The sequence below is a fragment of the Takifugu flavidus genome, chromosome 1, assembly GCF_003711565.1.
Source record: "Takifugu flavidus isolate HTHZ2018 chromosome 1, ASM371156v2, whole genome shotgun sequence".
Classification (NCBI taxonomy): domain Eukaryota; kingdom Metazoa; phylum Chordata; class Actinopteri; order Tetraodontiformes; family Tetraodontidae; genus Takifugu; species Takifugu flavidus.
The window spans coordinates 15,012,906-15,032,123 of NC_079520.1; the positions used below are offsets into that span (position 1 = coordinate 15,012,906).

Below are 19,218 nucleotides of genomic sequence, written 5' to 3' on the forward strand. Positions count from 1 at the left end.
CAGGTTAGAATCCAGCATTCTCCTCTTCTTTGTGAGCCTTCTCCTGGTTTTATGGCTCATTGGTAATGATCATGGCATCGATGATAACTCTAAATGACAGTGATTAAGTGCGTGGCATGCGTGCTAAACATGTACAGTGTAGAAGGCCCACGCTTGCATACAGAAGGTGATCTGTGTTGGAACAGTCTTGGTTGTGTGGAGGTCGAAGAAAGATCCAAAACAATCACACTCGCAATTGCACTGGGGTCTTCTTAAGTCCCGTTTAATGAGAATAAACCAAACACGTAATAGGGAACACGATCCCTCATTCACAAAGAAGCACACAACACGAAATCTGTCAAGAATCAACTCGAATAAAAAGGGAAAAAAACGTAATCAACATTTCCATATCTCTGTTGCAGGACATGCGCACCGCTCAAAAAAAAACTAGCGGGAGCGCGCAACTCGTTGCCAAGTCATTTTGTCAGACTTTGACTTTCTGGGGTCCTGATGTTCTGTAAGAACGGCTCCATTATAATGCAGAGGAATCTCCCAAAATATATTCCTTGCGTTGATGTGATATTTTATGCTGTAAGTGATTAATTACAACGTTCAACGTTATGGTGTCCTCTGGGGATATAAGGTAGCGTGCGATGACGTCACGAATCACAGATCAATGGACAGAAGATGAGGCAAGGATCAAAGACAAAAGGACAACCCAAAGATCAAACAATAAATTAATCTACTTCATTTATCTCGGGCATTTCTCTTAAACAAGTCATACAAAACTGTGTCTGTGAGAGTGTTGCTACTTTTGGCTACAACAGTAAGAATTTAACTCAGAAATAAACCAAAATGTGGCAACAGAAGAGAAACGTCAGAAAGGTATGATGATCCGGTTGGTTTTCTTAACCCTTTGATCCACAACATGGGTCAAAAATGACCCGCATTCATTTTCTATGTGTTTTCAGGCTGGTTGAGCGTTTCTTTGCTGTATTTTTTAAAAAATCAATTAATTTTATTATTAAATGTCCCAATTATAATTTTAATATCTTGTTTTTGATTAGTACAAGGTCAATGCTTCCATTTTCTGTTTATTATTTTAGGAATAAAATAGATTTTGGATTACTACACCACATGGGTAAAAAATGACCCATTTATCCAAGTGTGATTTTGAATTTAATTACTTCAAACTATAACAATAATTTGCTTCAAATAATAACTTTAGCAATGCTTTAGGCCAAATAATCATACATTTTATCCTTGAAATGTGTTTATTTGTCACACAAACATGATCGTCAAATGTCAACAGCTAGCTAGCTACGGTAGCTCGCTAGCTAGCTACGGTAGCCGATTGAAAAATCTTCCCTTTCTGACAAGAAATGGAGCTACTTATTCTTCAAATTCAAATTAATTACACAATCAATAATTATGCAGAGTTATCACATCAAATTTCTTATTAGGTAATATGATAATTACAGTAAAATAAGACTTAGATGTTTCAGGTGAACATGCTTCATGAAAACTGACAAAAGCTATGCTTATTCATAAAGGAAGAACAGAACACTTAATGTGAGGATTTGTGCTAAATAAAACAATTAAAATTTAATGAATAGTTTTATTAATAAATGAGTAAATACATAGATTACAAACATTCAGCTTAGAAACACATGAAATAACATGGGAAATGGTTACGGGTCATTTTAGACCCATGTTGTGCATTCGAGGGGTAGTGATATGAGATAAATTCTGTTTTTATTTCCTCAGTGATTTATTTATTTATTTTAAATAAAATGTATTTGGGAACTGAACATTTGGAGAGGTTTCTTGGTTTGGGTTGCTTTAATATTTTATTCTTTATTTGGAAATGTTTTTATAAAGTTCATTTACAAAAATAGGAATATTAACTGATGCATTCTTTGATGTTTAATCCTATTTTTTCTTGTTTCTTCAGACTGTTAATGCAGAGACAGAGTTGATGGGGAGACCGAGAGAGCATCCCAGAGACTTTGAGAGTCCAGAAAATGGCCTGGTGCTTAAAGAGAGGGCGTACTGGAAGAAACAACTCCATGAGCTGCAACAGAAATGTGACAAGCTGGGAAGACAAGTGTTCTACGCTGAACAGCACAACAGAGACTTAAACGACAAACTCCAGCAGGTCAAAGAGCTGAACAAGAAAAAGGATGAAGAGATAGTGTCTCTACAACAGCAACTGGATTTGAGGAAAGGCTTCAACCAGACAGGTGAAAACCAGGATGAACTGAATGGGGTCGATGATCAGCCCACGAAAGTCGACATCGGGCTTCAGACAGGTGAAATCCAGGATGAACTGAATGGGGTCGATGATCAGCCCATGAAAGTCGACATCGGGCTTCAAATCAACATTCCTCTGACTGACATCAGTGACTCCCAAGAGCTGCAAAACTCTGAAGGGAGCCTTGAAGAGGAGGTGGGACAACCCAGAGAGGTCCTGCCAGAAAGAGAGGAGCAGTTGAGGGAAAAGAGCTTGAGGAGTGAAGCTCATGTGGACACCTTGGCCTTGCTGACCCAGACTGAGGCTGCTCTGAGAGAGAGTGAGGAAAAGAGCTCCAGGCTGGAGAAAGAGCTCCAGGTAATAGTGGCTGAACAGGGCCAGAAACAACTCTCCAGAAAAGAAGAGAGTGTCAGCACGGAGCCCTGTGGACCAGATAACACGGCCATAAACCACCTGTACGACCTCTGTGACCACTGGGAGAACATTATAAACCAGATGATCCAAACAGAGAGAAAAGTACAGGAGGAAAAAAAGGAGGAGACCAGACTCCAGCAGGAGATTCAACATCTCCATGTGGAGAAGGTCCAGCTTCAGGTCAGTTCCCTCAAATCTACGTAAAGTGATGAAAATGTTTTAAAATATCAGCTGTTTGAGGTGAAATCTAAAATATTTGTTTGTTCTTCTGTTCACAAAGCAGAAAAAGAAGAAAAGCAAATTCTGGAGCTGGATACCAAAGTGTTTATCGAGCTAAGGGTCTCCTGGTCCCCCCCCCCACCATCACGCTGTCCCATTCTTCCACCCAGATGACAACAGAAACTGGGATGGAAAGTGAACATAGTGTTTCCTCAGATGCAGAAAAAAACAGTTTCTGAACTAAATTTATAGCTTCTTTTTTAATATCTATTTTTCCCCATTATTGGCTTTTATTTGTGCTTTGTTCCTTAATGTGTGTCAACCTTTTGCCATTGCAATGATCATTTGTAAATAAAATATTTAAAAATGAATATAATGAGATCAGTTGTTGATTGATAAAATGATCAATGATGATCATCTGAACTTCATCTGAACCTCATTATTTCCTGAAACACCAAGGAAACCTCATCTCAGCGATGCTGCTGACAGCCTCCTCTGAAGTCGCATGTCGTCGCTTCGTCGCTGGCTGTCATGGTGGTTCCCTGAACACCACGTGTCCTTTGTAGACAATTGGAACCGTTTTTAGGGAAGCCTGGTCTGATTCGGAGAGACGGTGTCCATCGCAATCAAGATGGTGCCTCTCTCATTTCTAGTAATCTGGCTAATTTTATTAGACCCAAAGTGAGCTGACAAACCAGTGTCCAGACCAGGATGCAGAGTTGTGGTCTTACACACCTCTCTGCTGCTTCCATAGAACCTTCATCCACCAACAATAACATATTTAACACTATAGAGGTAGTCTGTGTTCCACAGTTAAAAGTTCACCAAGCACAGAGCAGGGGAGCGGTCAATCACCAAAATCTTATTCAAATTAATACCAAAGCACAAGTTGGAGAAACTAACATCACGATTAAATGTGGACTGTTAAATATTAGATCTCTTTTGTGCAAATCCCTGTTAGTGCATCATCACATAGTGGATCATCAAATTGATTTATTTTGTCTTATTGAGACCTGGCTTCAGGAGGAGGAGTATGTGAGCTTAAATGAATCTATTCCTACCCATCTTAATTATCATATTCCTCATGTTACTGGTTGAGGAGGGGGAGTGGCAGCAATCTATCACTCCAAGTTATTAATTAATCCTCGACCAAAATATGGCTCCAGGACATTTGAAATCCTGAGTCTTGGCATCACACATCTGAACTGGAAGGCAGAAAAGCCACTTTTGTTTGTAGTTGTATATCGGCCCCCTGCTGGGCCACATTCAGAGTTCCTGTCTGAGTTCTCTGATTTCTTATCTGACTTGGTCCTTAGAACAGACAAAGTCATTATCATTGGAGACTTTAATATCCATATGGACGTTGTAAATGGGAGCTTTAGAAATGGCTTCATTTCATTACTTGAGTCAGTTGGTTTCCTCCAGCAGATAAACCAACCAACTCATAGCTTTAACCACACCCTAGATCTAGTTCTGACTTATGGTGTTGAGGTAGAACATGTGTCAGTGTTCCCTCAGAACCCACTCCTGTCAGATCATCAATGATCACTTTTACATTTATGATTAAGGATTCTTCTATGCTCAGAACAAAGTCTTACTATAGCAGATGTCTTTCAGATAATGCTGTAGCTAAGTTTAAGGAAGTGATCCCTGTGCTGATCCCAGGACCACCGTGTGTTTCCCCAGGGATAAATCATTATAGTCTTAGCCCTGCTGAGGTTGACTCTATTGCTGAAGGTGCAGCAACCTCACTGAGAATCACGCTTGATTCTGTTGCCCCCCTGAAAAAGAAAATAGTAAATCAGAGGAGGTGTGCCCCCTGGTATAATTCACATATCAGGACCCTCAAGCAGAAAGTGCGAAGACTGGAAAGGAAGTGGCATTCTTGTAAAATAGACAGCTACCATGTAGCCTGGAAAGACTGTCTATTAGTTTACAAAAAGGCCCTTCGCAAGGCTAGAACAGTTTATTTTTCTTCTTTAATTGTGGAAAATAAGAGCAACCCCAGGTTTCTTTTCAGCACTGTGGCCAAATTAACTAAGAGTCACAGTGTTTTAGATCCACGTATCCCTTCTTCCCTTAGTGGTGAAGACTTCATGAGCTTCTTCACTGATAAAGTTCTAGCTATCAGAGAGAAAGCTAACCAGGCCATCCCAACAACTGGACCATCACCAGATGTGCTGACTGTGGGAACATGCATTATATATATACATACAATATATACATTATATATTTTTCTGAGGAGTCTTCGCTAATTCATCAATCCAAGACCACCACGTGTCTTTTAGATCCCATCCCAACACACCTGTTGAAGGATGTTTTACCAATGATAGGCAGATCTATCCTGGACCAGATCAATTGTTCTTTAGTGACAGGTTATGTACCCCGGTCCTACAAGGTGGCAGTGATTAAGCCGTTGCTTAAACCATCACTGGATCCTGATGTATTAGCAAATTATAGGCCGATATCCAACCTTCCTTTTATCTCTAAAGTTCTTGAGAAGGTGGTGGTGACTCAGTTACTGGAGCAACTGCAGAGAAACAGCCTGTTTGAGATGTTTCAGTCAGGCTTTAGAGCTCATCACAGCACAGAAACAGCACTTCTTAAAGTTAATAATGATCTTCTTATAGCTTCAGATCATGGACTGGTTTCTATGCCGGTTCTGCTGGATCTCAGTGCTCTCTTTGCTTCTGTCCTGAAATGCTTTGATCTTTGATCTTTTACATTAGGAACAAGCTGACCTTAATTTTCAGTTCAGGATTTCGGTCCATCTCAAAACCGTTTGACTGTCTACAACCACCCACCATCAGAATCAGTACAAGTTACTACACACCCAGGCAGGAAACTCCAAACAACTATGTTTATACTAGAGAGCTGAGCCAGTGCTACTGGAATCAAAGCAGTGACACTCTTCATACTCACACATCGATCTGCTCAGAGTTAATGATCCACTTGGGTCTGGAAAAGTCACAAATGGAGAAATAGTGGTCTTTTACCTCCCTGCTGTGGGGCAGCAGAACCGGTGTAGATATGAGGAGGTCACGGCATTCGAGGAGGAAAACAGCCCACACCTGTAACCAACTCCAGATAGTAAATGCTGTGAGGTATTAAAAATGGTTTTGATGGTAACTGGTTAACCTTTAACTGCTGCTACATTAGTCTGGTTGTATATAATCTGAAATGTTTTTATGTAATTACAAATAATAAAACTAATAAATAAAAGAGGCATTTTCTGTTTTATTACATAATTCACATGTCTGCAAAATCGAGGGTTTATAAATGGGGCCCTGAAGAGAATATAGACAATGTGGGGTTGAAAATGTCTCTGAGGATGTAATTTACACAATTCTGGAAGACTGCAGAAGCATCTGTAAGATCAAATAGCATTATTAGCTCCCACTGTACGTAATGGACACAAGGAGTGTTCAATAGTCTTCCACACATCCTGAATCAAAACAGAAACAAAAGATCATATGTAACCATGTGACCAAGGGTATAGAAGGAGAATTTAGTGAGAATAAGTAAGTTCTTGTAGGAATAAATAATAGAGCCAATACAAAGTATTTGTTTGTTGAATCATTTTAGTAAATGATAAGTAAATAAAACAAACAAAAGACAACTCTGTATTCCTGCTATGCTTGATCACCCCGATAAGAAATTTGCAGGTGAATTATCGTATTAATTGATTAGGGTTTGCAGTTTATTCCTATACAACAATCCCAAAAGGTTTAGACACATTTGAGCTTATTACTGCTCTTTTCTGGTTGAGCTGATGCGTCTTTAAATCATCCTGGACATTATTCTGCTGCCCAGCGTTGGGATATATAACTTTGGTGATAGAAATCTGCTCTTATCAATGGCTTCTATAATCATATCCAAGGATAATAAAACACAGCAGACATAGACCACCATTAACAGTCACTCTGTTTGGCTCTCCCTCACTTTTTAATCCATCCTTGCAGGATGGCTACGCCATGTCCCTCCTGTAGGCCAGGAACAGGGTTTTATTCTCGGCATTCAGGTCTCATCAGTTCCCAGGTTTGTGATTCCTTTATTCACATGAGTCACTTCAGTCATATTTATGAAAGTCTTTATTATCATTGTGATAACACTACATTATTACCTTGGGAAGAAGACCTGTATGAACAATAGATTACCGTTAAATGATTTGAAACATCACAATCCACACAAAGACCATGTCTTTATTGGACACAAATTGTAATAATCGCTCATTGTTCATATATGATAAATACAATATCAGACAGATGCTTAAGAATGCTGCTGGAAACTTAAATTTATCCACACGTTTTATAATTAACATCAACTCTTTTCCAGCCATCATCATCATTCACAATCACAGCCCAAAAGTTCCATTCTCATGGTGATGGAACCTATCCAAGATTTAGGAATAACTCTGATAAACCGGGAGAAAATAGGGGGATACATGTAGTTCTTCACGTGGTCGTTGTTGTTTGTATTTCCCATAAAAATCTGTTATTTGTTGAGGGAGAGAGCCGCAGATTAAAATGTGCTAATGTAAACAAAGAATGGCTGGGACGTGGTTCATGTGACCCACCTTTGCGGGGATGCCGTCGTCATCGGTGTACGGGTGCCAATATTTCCCATCATGACTGTACTGCAGCGAGAAAGAGGTGACAAACATCTCTGCCCCCAGAAACTTGGCTCCTTGTGTTACAATCCCGGTGATCTTTTTAACCTGTGTCAGCTCTACCTGAAGCCACTGGTCCATGTCATTATACTGCAAAGACAGAGCCCACGTGTGGGAAGTTGCTATGGTTTGAAAATGTATACAGACAGAACTTGTTTGAGTGACTGCCAAAAAATGGATTTTAATGGAAGTTTTTACTACTAAAACTAAAAGTGAGGCGTATATTACATGTACATCTTCATGTTCCATTTGTGACTGTCTTTATCTGTAGGGTACATAAAGACATTGGAGATGCCCAGAACAAAGTCTAGCATAGGTGACGTTGATAAAATATAGTGAAGCTACAAAGAATATTTCCTTTTCTAGCGTCTGTAATACTTGTGTTTACTGTACTTACAGGGTACTTGGGGTCTAATTCCAGTTACATCCTGTATGTCATCACATTTCCAACATCAATTTACACAGTTGTATTTTGATTAAAGTGTTGCACTGTTTCGAGATCTAAATGCTAAAAGCTTCTTATTGAGCTTTTCAAAACCATAACTTATCACAGATAAAGTTAAGTTTACATAGCTATGAACATGTTCTGCTATTTATTGCCTCCTTTATGTGAACTTTGGCTTTTACATGCTAAGAAAATGGAATCTATATCAAGTTGATACAAATGCAGGGACTGCCAATCATTTAAATTTGGTTTCAAGAATATTGAAACTGTTCTGTTCATCTCTTCTATTCATTTGGAACTCAGATGTTTCATATTCAGCTACTATGTCAGTATGAATGCGTTTACCTTTGCCTGCCATGCATTGATGGTGCCCTCTTTGTTGAGGCGTCCCAGAAATGGTCTCCAGGTTCCTGAGTACCATTTAGACACTGTGGAGCTGGCTGTGATCTGATGGTCTTCTATCAGACCACTCTCCATCCCCAGTGGCACTGAGCAACCTAAACCCAACATTTACATTGAGGACAGATTAACATGGAAGGACATTTTTGTAATTTTATGCATTATACAAGTAGAAGAACCTTTAAACCACATTTTTCCACTTAGGCTAGTGCGGTGGTTCATCTTTGTACCACCTTGAGAACATCACATGGAGACAGCTTACCATCAAGCTCACAGCCGTAGAAGTCCATGCGGAGTGTCGCCTTGTTGTACCATTTGAAAGGGTGGAACCTAATGAATCGGCCAATCAGAGGAGGAAAGAAAGTATTTTTCTTCACGTCGTAGGGGTTGTCGTTGCCAGTGAATACCTAGTCATAAAAAAGTAGTGTTGAGAAGATGACACACCCCACTTGCATCAGTCAAACCCTTTCTACCTTAATGTCGTCCCTGCTGTCTCCCTTGTAGAAACTCCAGCTGCGGCGGTCGTTGCTGTAAGAGATGTAGTAACTGCTGACATACTGGGCCTGGAAGAACTGTCTGGCTCCCTGAGTGGCCACCTGGCTGATGACCACCGGCCTCTGAAAGTCGACCTGTTGAAGAAGTTTCATATCTAATAAATTTGCATCACCCACACACACTCATTTCTCTCCAGCCCACTAGGCTAACCTTCCCAACTAAGCCCCAAACTATAACCCTGACTTTAAGGTAAACCCAATTCTAATCTCAGCCATAAAACTGAGTCTAAATCCTCAAAGAGGCTGTTAAAGATCTTTTTCTAGTAGAATGCACATTTTGGTACATTCACTTACACGCATATACACACACATACACCCATACCTGAATCGAGCTGTAGTTCTGATCTGTGCTCCATGCATTATATTTCCCCTGATTATGCAGCCTGGCAAGGTGTGGCTCCCAGTATCCTTTGAATATGGATGTATAGATCTCAATTCTTGCAGTAATCAGAGATGATGCAACACAAACAGATTTATTCTGGACATGGGGTGGCTGGGCTGGGGGGTTAACCTGTTGGGGCTTGTCTACCTCTAGTGTTGGTTGCTGTAATCTGGTCATCTTTTACGCTGCCTGACTCCAGACCCAGTGGATGATAACAGTCTGCAAGAATATAAATGTTAAACTCATTGTGCTCAACAATAGTATTGAAAAGGAAAAACAAAACACAACAAAACAAAACATAAATACTATGTAGTTTTTTGTTACCATCAGCTAGAACCAGGAAGAGGGTCTGCATGCCCTTTTCCTGGTTAAATCCAACTTCTGTTTCTAGCTGCCATAGACCAGGTTTGGATGGATACATTTCTAGAGTTGCAAAACTACCTGCAAGGACATTTTGTCATTTCACTGCTACTACTGTGAAAAGTCAGTGGAAATGTCAATAAAAACAAAAGGGTTGACTCGAAAAATGTTAGACCAAGAGAGGTTAGACCAACCAGGCAACAGTGGGTAGACGGCTTGTCTGTAACTTGTGGTCTTCTTATGAAGGAATGTTTGTCCATGGAAGTGGACACTGTTGAAGTCTTTGGGAGAGCCCATGTTGATCAGGTGCCAGGACGCAAGCTGGTTGGTGTACATCCTGAGGCCCTTCAGATTGTATATAATGCCATTGATGGCTTGGAATACAGCAGACAGAAGATTGCACAGTTAGTTAGCAGTCATATCAAAATTCTTTGAGGTATGTTTATTGTGTAGATTAAATTACAGTGGAATTTAAGGTTCTCCATGATGTCAGGGTCCATAACTTTCCTCCAGCTTCTCCTCGGCATGATCTCACGATTCCTGTCAAAGTACCAGCTCTGAGATTCATCGAACGTCATGAAAAGCAGCATGAACTCTCTCGTGTTTGTCAGTTCTTGATTCAAGGTTCCTTTTCGACACACTAGTAAAGGACCGATCAAGCCAGAGTGGATGTCCCTTTCCTAAGGGACAGCATACATTCAGTTTAGAATGATTATTCTTTATGTTTTAGATAATGTAAATAAATGACATCCTGATAGAATATGTCTGTATTGATATGGCAAAGTTATAGCAAATACTGGCGGGAACCTTTTATGTGCAAATTTAATTTAGATGATGCTTTATTGTGCTTTTAATATTACAGTAATTATGATTTTCAAGCACTTACAGGATTTACACCTGAATAGTAGGCCCACGTTCGACAGTTAGACTCATCTGATGTTGGTCCAACCATGGGGTTTACATTCCAAATGTAGGCAAAGGTGGCCCCGGGTTGAACTTCATTGTCGTACTTATACCAGTAATTAGAGCCATCTTCATAAGACAAACCCTCCGTCTGCTTAGAGTACGAAACCCCGTTTGGGTGTAAGGAGAATGGACGGCTGGCATTGTTCTTGAACACCACCTGCAAAGCAAAAGGAAACATGAAGTAGTTAATAATGTAGTTCAGAAGAGAAACTAAAAAGATCAATAGAACTCTGCATTTGTTTGTTTCATGAAGCCAGAGGGTGTTACACCATGGCAACAACCTCAACCTCCTGTGGGGGGTGGGGGGGGGGTTACTGCTCCCAGCCAAGAAGTCTTTGGGTTCAAACTTCCCTTGGCTCCACAAAGTGCTGTTTCTGCATTGTGTATTTATTAGTCCATTTAAAATGGACTATTTGGTTTTATACCATAGCTTTAGCAGTACCAATCTGAGGCCTTTTCAGAAATGAATGGGCTTAATGAAGCCTTTGATGCTCTCTGACTGAGACTTTAAAGCCTAATTATGCACCTGTTGCTGAAATCAAATATAGCCTTAATATTTAAAACAGCTACATGTTCCAGTCAAACTATACATTTTCAACTGCCCTCAGTGTAGCCCAGAAGAGTCATACCATTATAGTTTGTCCAACTTCTGCCTTAATGACTGGTCCCAGAATGCCCAGGTGCTCATCTACCTCTCCGCGAACTTCCGGTGTCCTAAAACTGCTGTCCAAGTACAGTCGGAAGACCACTTTGATGAACTTAGTGTGTCTGATGTTTTGCCCTGGCCTTTCACGTCTCCTGTGAGAAGGGATGCCATATTATTATGAGTAACTGCTCTATACATTTATCTACTAAATGTAAATGTAAATTTCAAACTCAATTTACCTCTGTCCATAGCCAGCATAGTCCCACTGAACTTCCTCAGCAGCAATAAAATAAGTTCTAACATCTTTGTCTCTGTTTTCCAAGTATTTCCTTGTCTGATCCAGGTGCAAATTCTTGGCATCTTCATTACTTCTGTAGGGGTCCTTGTAGTTTACATACTCGTATTCGTTAGCTTTCACATTCCGCTGATCCACATCGAGGTGGTCAGGTTCATCCCCAGGAAGATACAACTCATAGTCACTAAAATCAGGTCGAGGAACTCCAATGACTACAGGCATGTTGATGAGTGTCTCATCATTGTTTACAGGCTGCAGTCCCTGTGGTCTGGCCCCCCGTGGAGACATCAGTGGATTGAATCCTCGTGGGGAGAGCGGTAACCCGCTCCTCGGCTGGGGTTTGTATTCCTTCCTCCTTTTGGTTTTCATCCCGTGACCTTTCTGTGGCCTGTGTGGGCGATTCACCTTCCTTGTCTTTTTTTTGTTTGTTTGCGGAGACATTTCAAAATATTTTTTCATATCATCGGGAATTTCTGCAGATACTATTTTGTGAGTTCCATCATATGTCCAGTTGTGGCCTGATGTCTTCACCGAGGTGGTTTTAATAAGACCTGCTTTTTTATCTTTAACATATATAAAGACTTCTTTGCTGCTTTCTGAGGAACTAAGTTCTTCAGAACTGCTTGTCATTATATCATTAGTGGAAACAGATGGAATACTTGAAGAAGCTGATGTCTTGTTGGAGGGGTTTTTCAGAGACGTATTGTCCAGCTCTTCTTTTGACATTGGTAATTTTACTGTTACAGAGCCATTTTTGAGCAAAACAGCTGCCACATTTCCAGATTTGCTAATGAATGGGTTCACCTTTCCAGATGAATTTAAGTAAGGGCCGTGTGCCTCCAGAGTGGATGAATTGGTTCCATCACTGCTGGTGTTTTTCCCAACATGAGCCTTGGAAACAGACAAGGAACTCGGGATTCTGGTTGCTGGCATGTTGATCCGTGAAACAGAGGTGACATTGCTGTCCGAAGCAGTGAGATTCTTCCCTTGTAAGGTCCCTGCAAGATTGGTTATCTCTTTCGAGTAATTTGTATCTACAGATAATGCCGAAGTATTGTTGACTGTGGCTGCAGCCTCAAGATCTGTGTCAATTACAGAAAAAGTGTTTTTTGTCTGTGGGCTGTGATTCCATAGCTTTTGAATTTCATTTACAGAATGGTTTAAAAATGCTAATGTGCTGCTGTTCTGCATCACTGTTGAGTTCCAATTGATTTGTTGGTTAAGTAAATCAGCACCTGTAAGGTTTTGTACATCCAGCCTATTTGAGATTGAGGTGTCATTTAGTCCATTTATCTCTGCAGCAAAATTGTCATTTTTAGTCTTTGTGAAATTAATCTGCGTTTCATTTGACACATCCACAACTTCGTAGTCGAGGAAAGAGAGGTCCAGTTGCTCCACATCCGAGCCATTGGACTGCTGTTTCAGGGACCTGAGGCCTAATTCATTTGCCAAATCCTCTGTGTAGCTATCAAATTCCCCATCTTTGTTTTCCACCAAAATTGGCTTCTCATTTTCCTGGATTGTGTCTAAACTCAGAGGGTTCCAGACATTGAACTCCATGTTTGTCGAATCATCATACTCATACTGGTAGTCACGGTAGCATTCCACATCCTGAAACTTCAAACGCATTCCTTTGGTGGTCCCATGTGAATTAAGGGAAGCCAGGAGCCAGACACCTGTTTCATTTATTCATTCACAAATAAATGAGTAAATCAGAGCTATAAAATATCTTAAAATCAAATCCTCACTATCAAAAGGAAGAGCAATGTAAAAAGCCATTTTGAGCTTGGACTGACCTATGTTATCCATGTTCATGCTGATGGTCTCTCCAGTCATGGGGTAGAGGCTGAGAAAGTCCTCCGGCCGCTCGTTCAGCTCAAACGTGTGGCCATAAAATGTAGCTGTCTGAATGTAGTCCTGTGCTCCAACGCTAGACACGTGCCACGTAGCAACCTCACCATTGCAGAAACCCAAGACTGGGCTGCTCTCAAACACATAACCATTGATCGCTGAGAGGAGATTAAAACAAATGTTACGCAGTTGCAAAAGTGTTACAACTCTGACCACAATTGAGTAAGATACGCCTAATTTGTTCTAAGCGTTCTAACATACAGTGCATGACGTTGGATTTATAGAAGTCGGGATCTGCCTTGTTGACTTTAGAATGTTCACAGCGGTAACGGATGTTGTCATCGAGGTACCAACTCATGTTCTCGTCAAAGACTGCAAACATGGCGTGCTGCTCCTTGTCTGCTTTCAGCTAGAAAAAAATGAGTGAAAATGGGTTTCTGTATATGTCTTTTCATTGTTGACCGCATTAGTCAGTTCTGCAGAATCCCTGCACCTGTGGAACAGGAAGAGGGTGTTTTTAAAGAATTTTTAGAAATGGACATCATCCTATCGGTGCTGGTGAGACGACCTTTCTGACCAAGAACAACTCATCTGTGACAAATCCCAACTTTCATTGGAGTTCTCCTCACATCTGGAACTCTCTGCTGTTGTGATTTACCCACAATGACTACTACTAAAGATTTATTTTTTATTACTGGGAGGTGCAGATTATTTATTATAAAGATCCAAACTATTACTAGTGGTAGAATTAGTAGAATTCATGTAACTATAAGATAACTTTACTACAATTTTTACAAATAGCTATTAAATTAACAGCTCAATGACAGATCCTTACCTGCACATTTCTGACATTGAGAGACTCACTCTTGCAGATAAGCAGTGGTCCTATCAGTCCTGAAGCAATGTCCCGTGGTGTGTCGACGGCGCTGTGGTACAGCCGTGTTAGACAGCGAGCGTCACCGTCCAGAGGCTCATCTTCTTCTACCACTTTCCATGTATAGGTGTGCGTCTCACCTGGCTGGACACTGTGGGAGTGATTACCTGGGGAAAAAAAAGCAAACACATCACACACAATCTACGTGCATTGACCCCCCCACACACACACATACACACATATACCAGTATATACATATATACTGTATATATAAGTAAGGACAGATGTAATACTTCCTGGTGGGTAGTTGACGCCCTCCTCTGACTTCTCTATTGTCAGTCCATGTGGGTAGATGCTGTAGGGTCTCGTAGCCTTGTTCTTGAATACAATCTGTAAAAGGCAGGGTTAGGTTTGTTTGCATGATAATTACCAGAGGGTATTCATGTAGTAACTTATTTCTCAGTTGTAACTGATTTGATACAATACATGTTTAAAGCAGTTATTTATCTCACAGTGTGTGAGACACACAACTGAGGTACCTGAAAAGCGGATTTTACCTTGATGACATCTCTGATTTGTGCTCTGATCACTGGACCCAAGATTCCCAGTTCATCTTTTCTTTGCTTTTTATGCACCTGTTCTGTGAACGACTCATTTGTGTAAAGTGTGTAGACAGCTTTCTTGTATTTCCCACCGATCCTTGTGGAAGATTGTCTTAGGTACTGTAGCTTGAAGTCTCTACGAAATAAAATCAAAAGGTTTTTAATGTTCCTATAAGATAGGTAAGGAAGTAGAATTTAAACAGAGTTTACAGTTTCCTTCAGATACAACCAAAGAATCAGAAATTATCCATCATATATTTCACTATTTTTTATAACCTAACCTTTTTTTTATCCTTTTACTGGTAGAGCTCCATTGATCAGTGTCATTTTTATGCTTTCCATTTGTTCTGTAGCCAATCTGTTGTCGAGCAGATAGTTCATCTTTTTAAGGCTATCTATTTTTGTTTTTTACCCCCCCCTCCCAAAAAAAAAACTACGGTAGTCTTTCTTGATTTACTGCTGTGAAGAGACGTTTGCCCTTTCCTGCGTTCTTTTTTGTCACATGTCACAAATGTTTCAGATTATCAAACTACTCAATGCAGCCATAAAGTCTTTTTCCTTGACCCCTTTATCCCTTTCAAAGGTCGTGGGGAGGGTGCTGGAGTCTATCCCAGCTGCCTATGGGCAAAGGCAGGGTACACCTCCGAATGAGTTGCCAGCTCATCGCAGAGTGAGCATTTGGGGATTTGGTACCATGCTCAAGGGTACCTCGGCAGTGCTCTGAGGGTGTCCGGCACCTTCCCTTGCTACCACAACGCCTGGTATGTTTTATTCACAATGGGGCTTGGACTGGAACCCTCTGTTTCTCAGCCCACTTCCCTACAGAAAACGTAATAAATCTGCCCATATTTCTCCCACAGACAGTACAACAACGTAAACAAATATTTAATGGAACAAGAGGAAAGCAGGCTAGGCTACTAGACTACTGATTTTCAGACCTAGGCAGTAGATCCTGGCTGGAACACAGAAATCCTTTTCAATGTCTTTGTGAATGGACTTAAAGATCTCATAGAAGACCAGCCTGCTCTGTTAGACTTTGTTAGATCTAGCCATGGGCCCACCATCATGAGCAACTAACAAGTTATTTTCAGGGACATTTAATTGTGACAGGCGATGACATCAAAGTTTAACTTGATATAAATTAACCTTGCAATGTGTTTGCTTAGCTAAATCTAAACATCACTCTAACAACACTATCACACACCTCCGTCCAACTACCAAAGAACAGTGAAAGCCAACTACCCAGATGTTGTCAGTGGTATCCCTGCCTTCTCTAATTTGTTGAGTCATCAATATTCTTCATACTTGATAAAGCTAGACAATAATAACCAGGTGATTCCTGCTGGTTGGTTGCTGTAAATGCTGCTTACTGATCGATGTGAGCAGGCTCATTGGGTGCGTAGTTCCAAACTATTTCTTCAGCAGCGATGTAGTAAGTCCACTCCCTGCTGTTCTTTCGTTGTTCCCGGGTTAAAGTTCGTTGAGGGGCTTTGAACCCATCACATATTTCCATATTTACAAAGCCATACATTTTACCTGCAAGGATACAGACATGGAATTAATTTCAAAGACAGGAAATCCCATACCCATGTTAAACAACGACTTACCTTGAATGTGTTTCATAATTTGTGAGGACAGCAGCCAGCGACCTGTGTGAACCGCTACCATGCTGACGGTAGTGGAGGAGCCACTGATCAGACCCACCGAGGACATTTTATGTCCATTCTGCTGCAGCACTTGTCCATTGATATGCACAGAAAACACTTCAGGGTCTGAACTCATACCAACCAGATGTAGACTCACAGGAGCATATGTGCATATACTGACATCTAAAATGAAAGAACAATTTAGGTAGGCAGGCAGGCAGGTAGGCAGGCTGGCAGGTAAAGGCTGGGCATACTGACCTGGCAAAGATCCCTCTGTGAATCCATTGATCGTGTACTTGATGTGATCAACTGAAGCCGGGTCATTTTGCTTGAACTTGCTTTCATTCTCATTGAAAACTCCAAACAAGAACACATACTCATGGTAGATGCCAATCTGTCTACCTGACTCGTCCAGACTTCCTGCAGACACAGTTGAAGAACAATGTTCAGATCTCAGTTGGAGCAGGACCCATCCAACTGAGCTGAAAACGGTTCTGCATCTCACCAGATTTGCAAACGAGTAAGGCGCCAATCAGCCCAGAGTTGTAGTCCTCTACAACGTCTTTGTGGGAGATGTAGGTATAGGTGAGGCAGGTGGGGTCATTTTGCTGTGGAGAAACATCCGATGTTATCTCCCAGTAGTACACGTGCTCACTGTTTGGCCACACTACATCATCCTCTTTTTCTTTTTGTGATGTATTGTCAAAGTAGTTTGCGCCTGGAACACAATGAAAACAGTCAGTTTGAGATGGAATATTATGTGGAAGGTCAACAACAAAGGAATTTCCTAATGAAGAGATGCTAATCTATCAAGTGATTATCTTTATTCATGCACAATATATTTCCATTGAAAATAAAAATGGACAGCAGTTTCCTAAAATCTAACTCTAGCTGCTGGTTAATATTTTAAGAAAAGACAAACACGGCTGTTTATTCGGGCAGGCTGATGTTGGGTAAGTCTTTCATTGAATTACATCATCTGCATACAAACTGTCTCCAGCAGTCGAGCGGCTTGATCAACCACTGATGCCAGACTGGGCACGTACCCTCAGACTGTTTTCCATAAGCCACCCCATGTGGGTGGATACTGTATGGCTTAGTAGCCAGGTTTCTGAAAGTGACAACAATTATCTCCCCCTCCTCGGCCCTCAGAGTGGGCCCGAGAAGCCCTGCAAAAGAAGGTACATATGTTTTATGCATACTACATATTGGGTCATACTGTGGCAGCCGTTTTGCCTAGAGTTACTTCTAATTAAAAGGATGTTATTAGTTACCACAGATGAAAAAATGTGTCTTAAACCTAAAACCACAAATACTAACTTACCTAACCATGGGGGACGGCTCTTAGCTTGTTTGAAATCTTTGTCATACTCTTGAAACACCACTTTTTTATAGGTGGGAGAAAACCTGAAAAACGAGTAAGAAATATGATCACTGATCACTATGCAAAATAGGAATCAAAATCATCATAATATGTTGCTGAGAGCATCGTTTTCTGCCATACCAAACCAGGGGGGATGGAATTTATTGTAACACCCAAGGAGTAATATCATGTTTTGCTTAATACGAGATTAAGTACGGTAGCTCTGAGATCTTGGACATAGTGATACAGTAATGTTAAACAGGGGTGACCACATACTCAGGTTTAGACCTACATGATCTGGCTGCCACCGGGTGGACTTTGGAGCTCAACATTCTCTAACTTTAGGATGCAAAGTGAAAGTTTCAGCCAGAGAAGACAGATGGTTTGAAAGAACGGTCAAAGACGCCATCTTTCTGAGGCTGGAACAGCCATCCAAACTACCCAGTGACAGCCATTCAGCTCTTTGATTCAGTACTGGCATAAACATAGTAGAGTAAAAGTACTTCTTGTTCCAGTGTTTGTTTGAGTTAAACTTGTTTCAGTTTTTGATAACAGGAAGCTACAAAGCATCGGTTCCAAGCTCAGACAGTTTCTACAGTCTGCATTGGACCAGGGTCCTAAGTAATTTCTGGTGTCAACGATGCTGATGCTACCCTTTGCTAACCCTGGGCACTAATTTTGGCTCAGCTCACTTGGCCCTTGCAAATGCTAGATTACTCAGGGCCTCTGTAATTACCATACCAACTGAACCCCACAGAGCTTCCTGCATTGCTGCAGCACCTAGGCCTTCTTTACCCTCCAATGCCTCCGGCTCTGGACCATCACATTCTGTGAGTGCAGTTCTTGGGTTCCTTTCTGCACTACTTTCAGGTGGCCCTCCTATCTGGATTTTCTTTGCTCTTTCTCTATAAAAGCTAAACTCTGTGTAACATGCGGACACCTTTGATCTCTCACTGTCCAACCAAGCAGGCTGGTGAGGTATATTGTAGTTTACATCACTGAAGTTACTATTTACCCAATTGTTTTTACAGTTGTATCAACCTCTCTATCTATTTAGGGAAAGCCTACCAGAAGCCTACCTGTGTGTGGTATTCCCAGAGTAGTCCCAGTCTATTTCAACTGCTGCAATATAATAGCGTCTCTCCTTGGATATAACCTGGTCTCCTTTGACATGATAGGCAGTCAGAAAAACCAGGAAAGACAGTAGATGACGCACTCCGGCCCTGGAACCAAGACTCATGTCTGGGATCAGTCCCAGAGACTTAATCTGCTCTGTTTCACAAGAGAAGAAACTGTGATG

The 19,218-nt window shown here is 41.0% G+C and overlaps 2 protein-coding genes across 4 annotated transcripts; one reads left to right on the plus strand and one right to left on the minus strand.

Annotated features, from left to right (window-relative positions):
* Positions 1–1,549: 1,549 nt before the first annotated feature.
* LOC130529866 (golgin subfamily A member 6-like protein 7) lies at positions 1,550–3,356 on the plus strand. Of its 2 annotated transcripts, none has more exons than XM_057040522.1 (2): positions 1,550–2,827; positions 2,928–3,356. In XM_057040522.1, exons 1-2 carry the CDS (start codon positions 1,958–1,960, stop codon positions 2,982–2,984), a joined length of 927 nt encoding a protein of 308 aa, XP_056896502.1. In that variant the 5' UTR covers positions 1,550–1,957; the 3' UTR covers positions 2,985–3,356. The 2 variants fall into 2 exon arrangements, with proteins under 2 accessions (XP_056896502.1, XP_056896506.1); XM_057040526.1 differs by having other exon boundaries at positions 2,931–3,356.
* A 3,692-nt stretch (positions 3,357–7,048) lies between these two features.
* Positions 7,049–19,218, minus strand: f5 (coagulation factor V). 2 transcript variants are annotated; one of them, XM_057047422.1, is made up of 25 exons: positions 18,998–19,218; positions 17,880–17,962; positions 17,602–17,724; positions 17,061–17,273; positions 16,814–16,975; positions 16,517–16,738; positions 16,280–16,445; positions 14,865–15,045; positions 14,601–14,697; positions 14,269–14,474; positions 13,695–13,842; positions 13,379–13,591; positions 11,527–13,258; positions 11,271–11,439; positions 10,562–10,798; positions 10,139–10,355; positions 9,870–10,049; positions 9,640–9,756; positions 9,463–9,534; positions 9,256–9,341; positions 8,853–9,008; positions 8,642–8,786; positions 8,326–8,477; positions 7,443–7,625; positions 7,049–7,357 (listed from the first exon to the last, which is right to left on the minus strand). In XM_057047422.1, the coding sequence occupies exons 1-25, from the start codon at positions 19,156–19,158 to the stop codon at positions 7,211–7,213; spliced, it is 5,568 nt and encodes a 1,855-aa protein (XP_056903402.1). In that variant the 5' UTR covers positions 19,159–19,218; the 3' UTR covers positions 7,049–7,210. The 2 variants fall into 2 exon arrangements, with proteins under 2 accessions (XP_056903402.1, XP_056903395.1); XM_057047415.1 differs by having other exon boundaries at positions 9,445–9,534.

What these genes read in the sequence shown, in the direction of transcription:
- LOC130529866 (XM_057040522.1), top strand. Translation starts at nt 1,958, where the DNA reads ATGGGGAGACCGAGAGAGCATCCCAGAGACTTTGAGAGTCCAGAAAAT. An exon ending in TGGAGAAGGTCCAGCTTCAG is followed by an intron (nt 2,828 to 2,927) that starts GTCAGTTCCCTC and finishes CTGTTCACAAAG; the next exon opens with CAGAAAAAGAAGAAAAGCAA.
- f5 (XM_057047415.1), bottom strand. Translation starts at nt 19,158, where the DNA reads ATGAGTCTTGGTTCCAGGGCCGGAGTGCGTCATCTACTGTCTTTCCTG. An exon ending in CACAGAGGGATCTTTGCCAG is followed by an intron (nt 16,739 to 16,813) that starts GTCAGTATGCCC and finishes CTTTCATTTTAG; the next exon opens with ATGTCAGTATATGCACATAT. An exon ending in TAAATCCAACGTCATGCACT is followed by an intron (nt 13,592 to 13,694) that starts GTATGTTAGAAC and finishes ATCTCCTCTCAG; the next exon opens with CGATCAATGGTTATGTGTTT.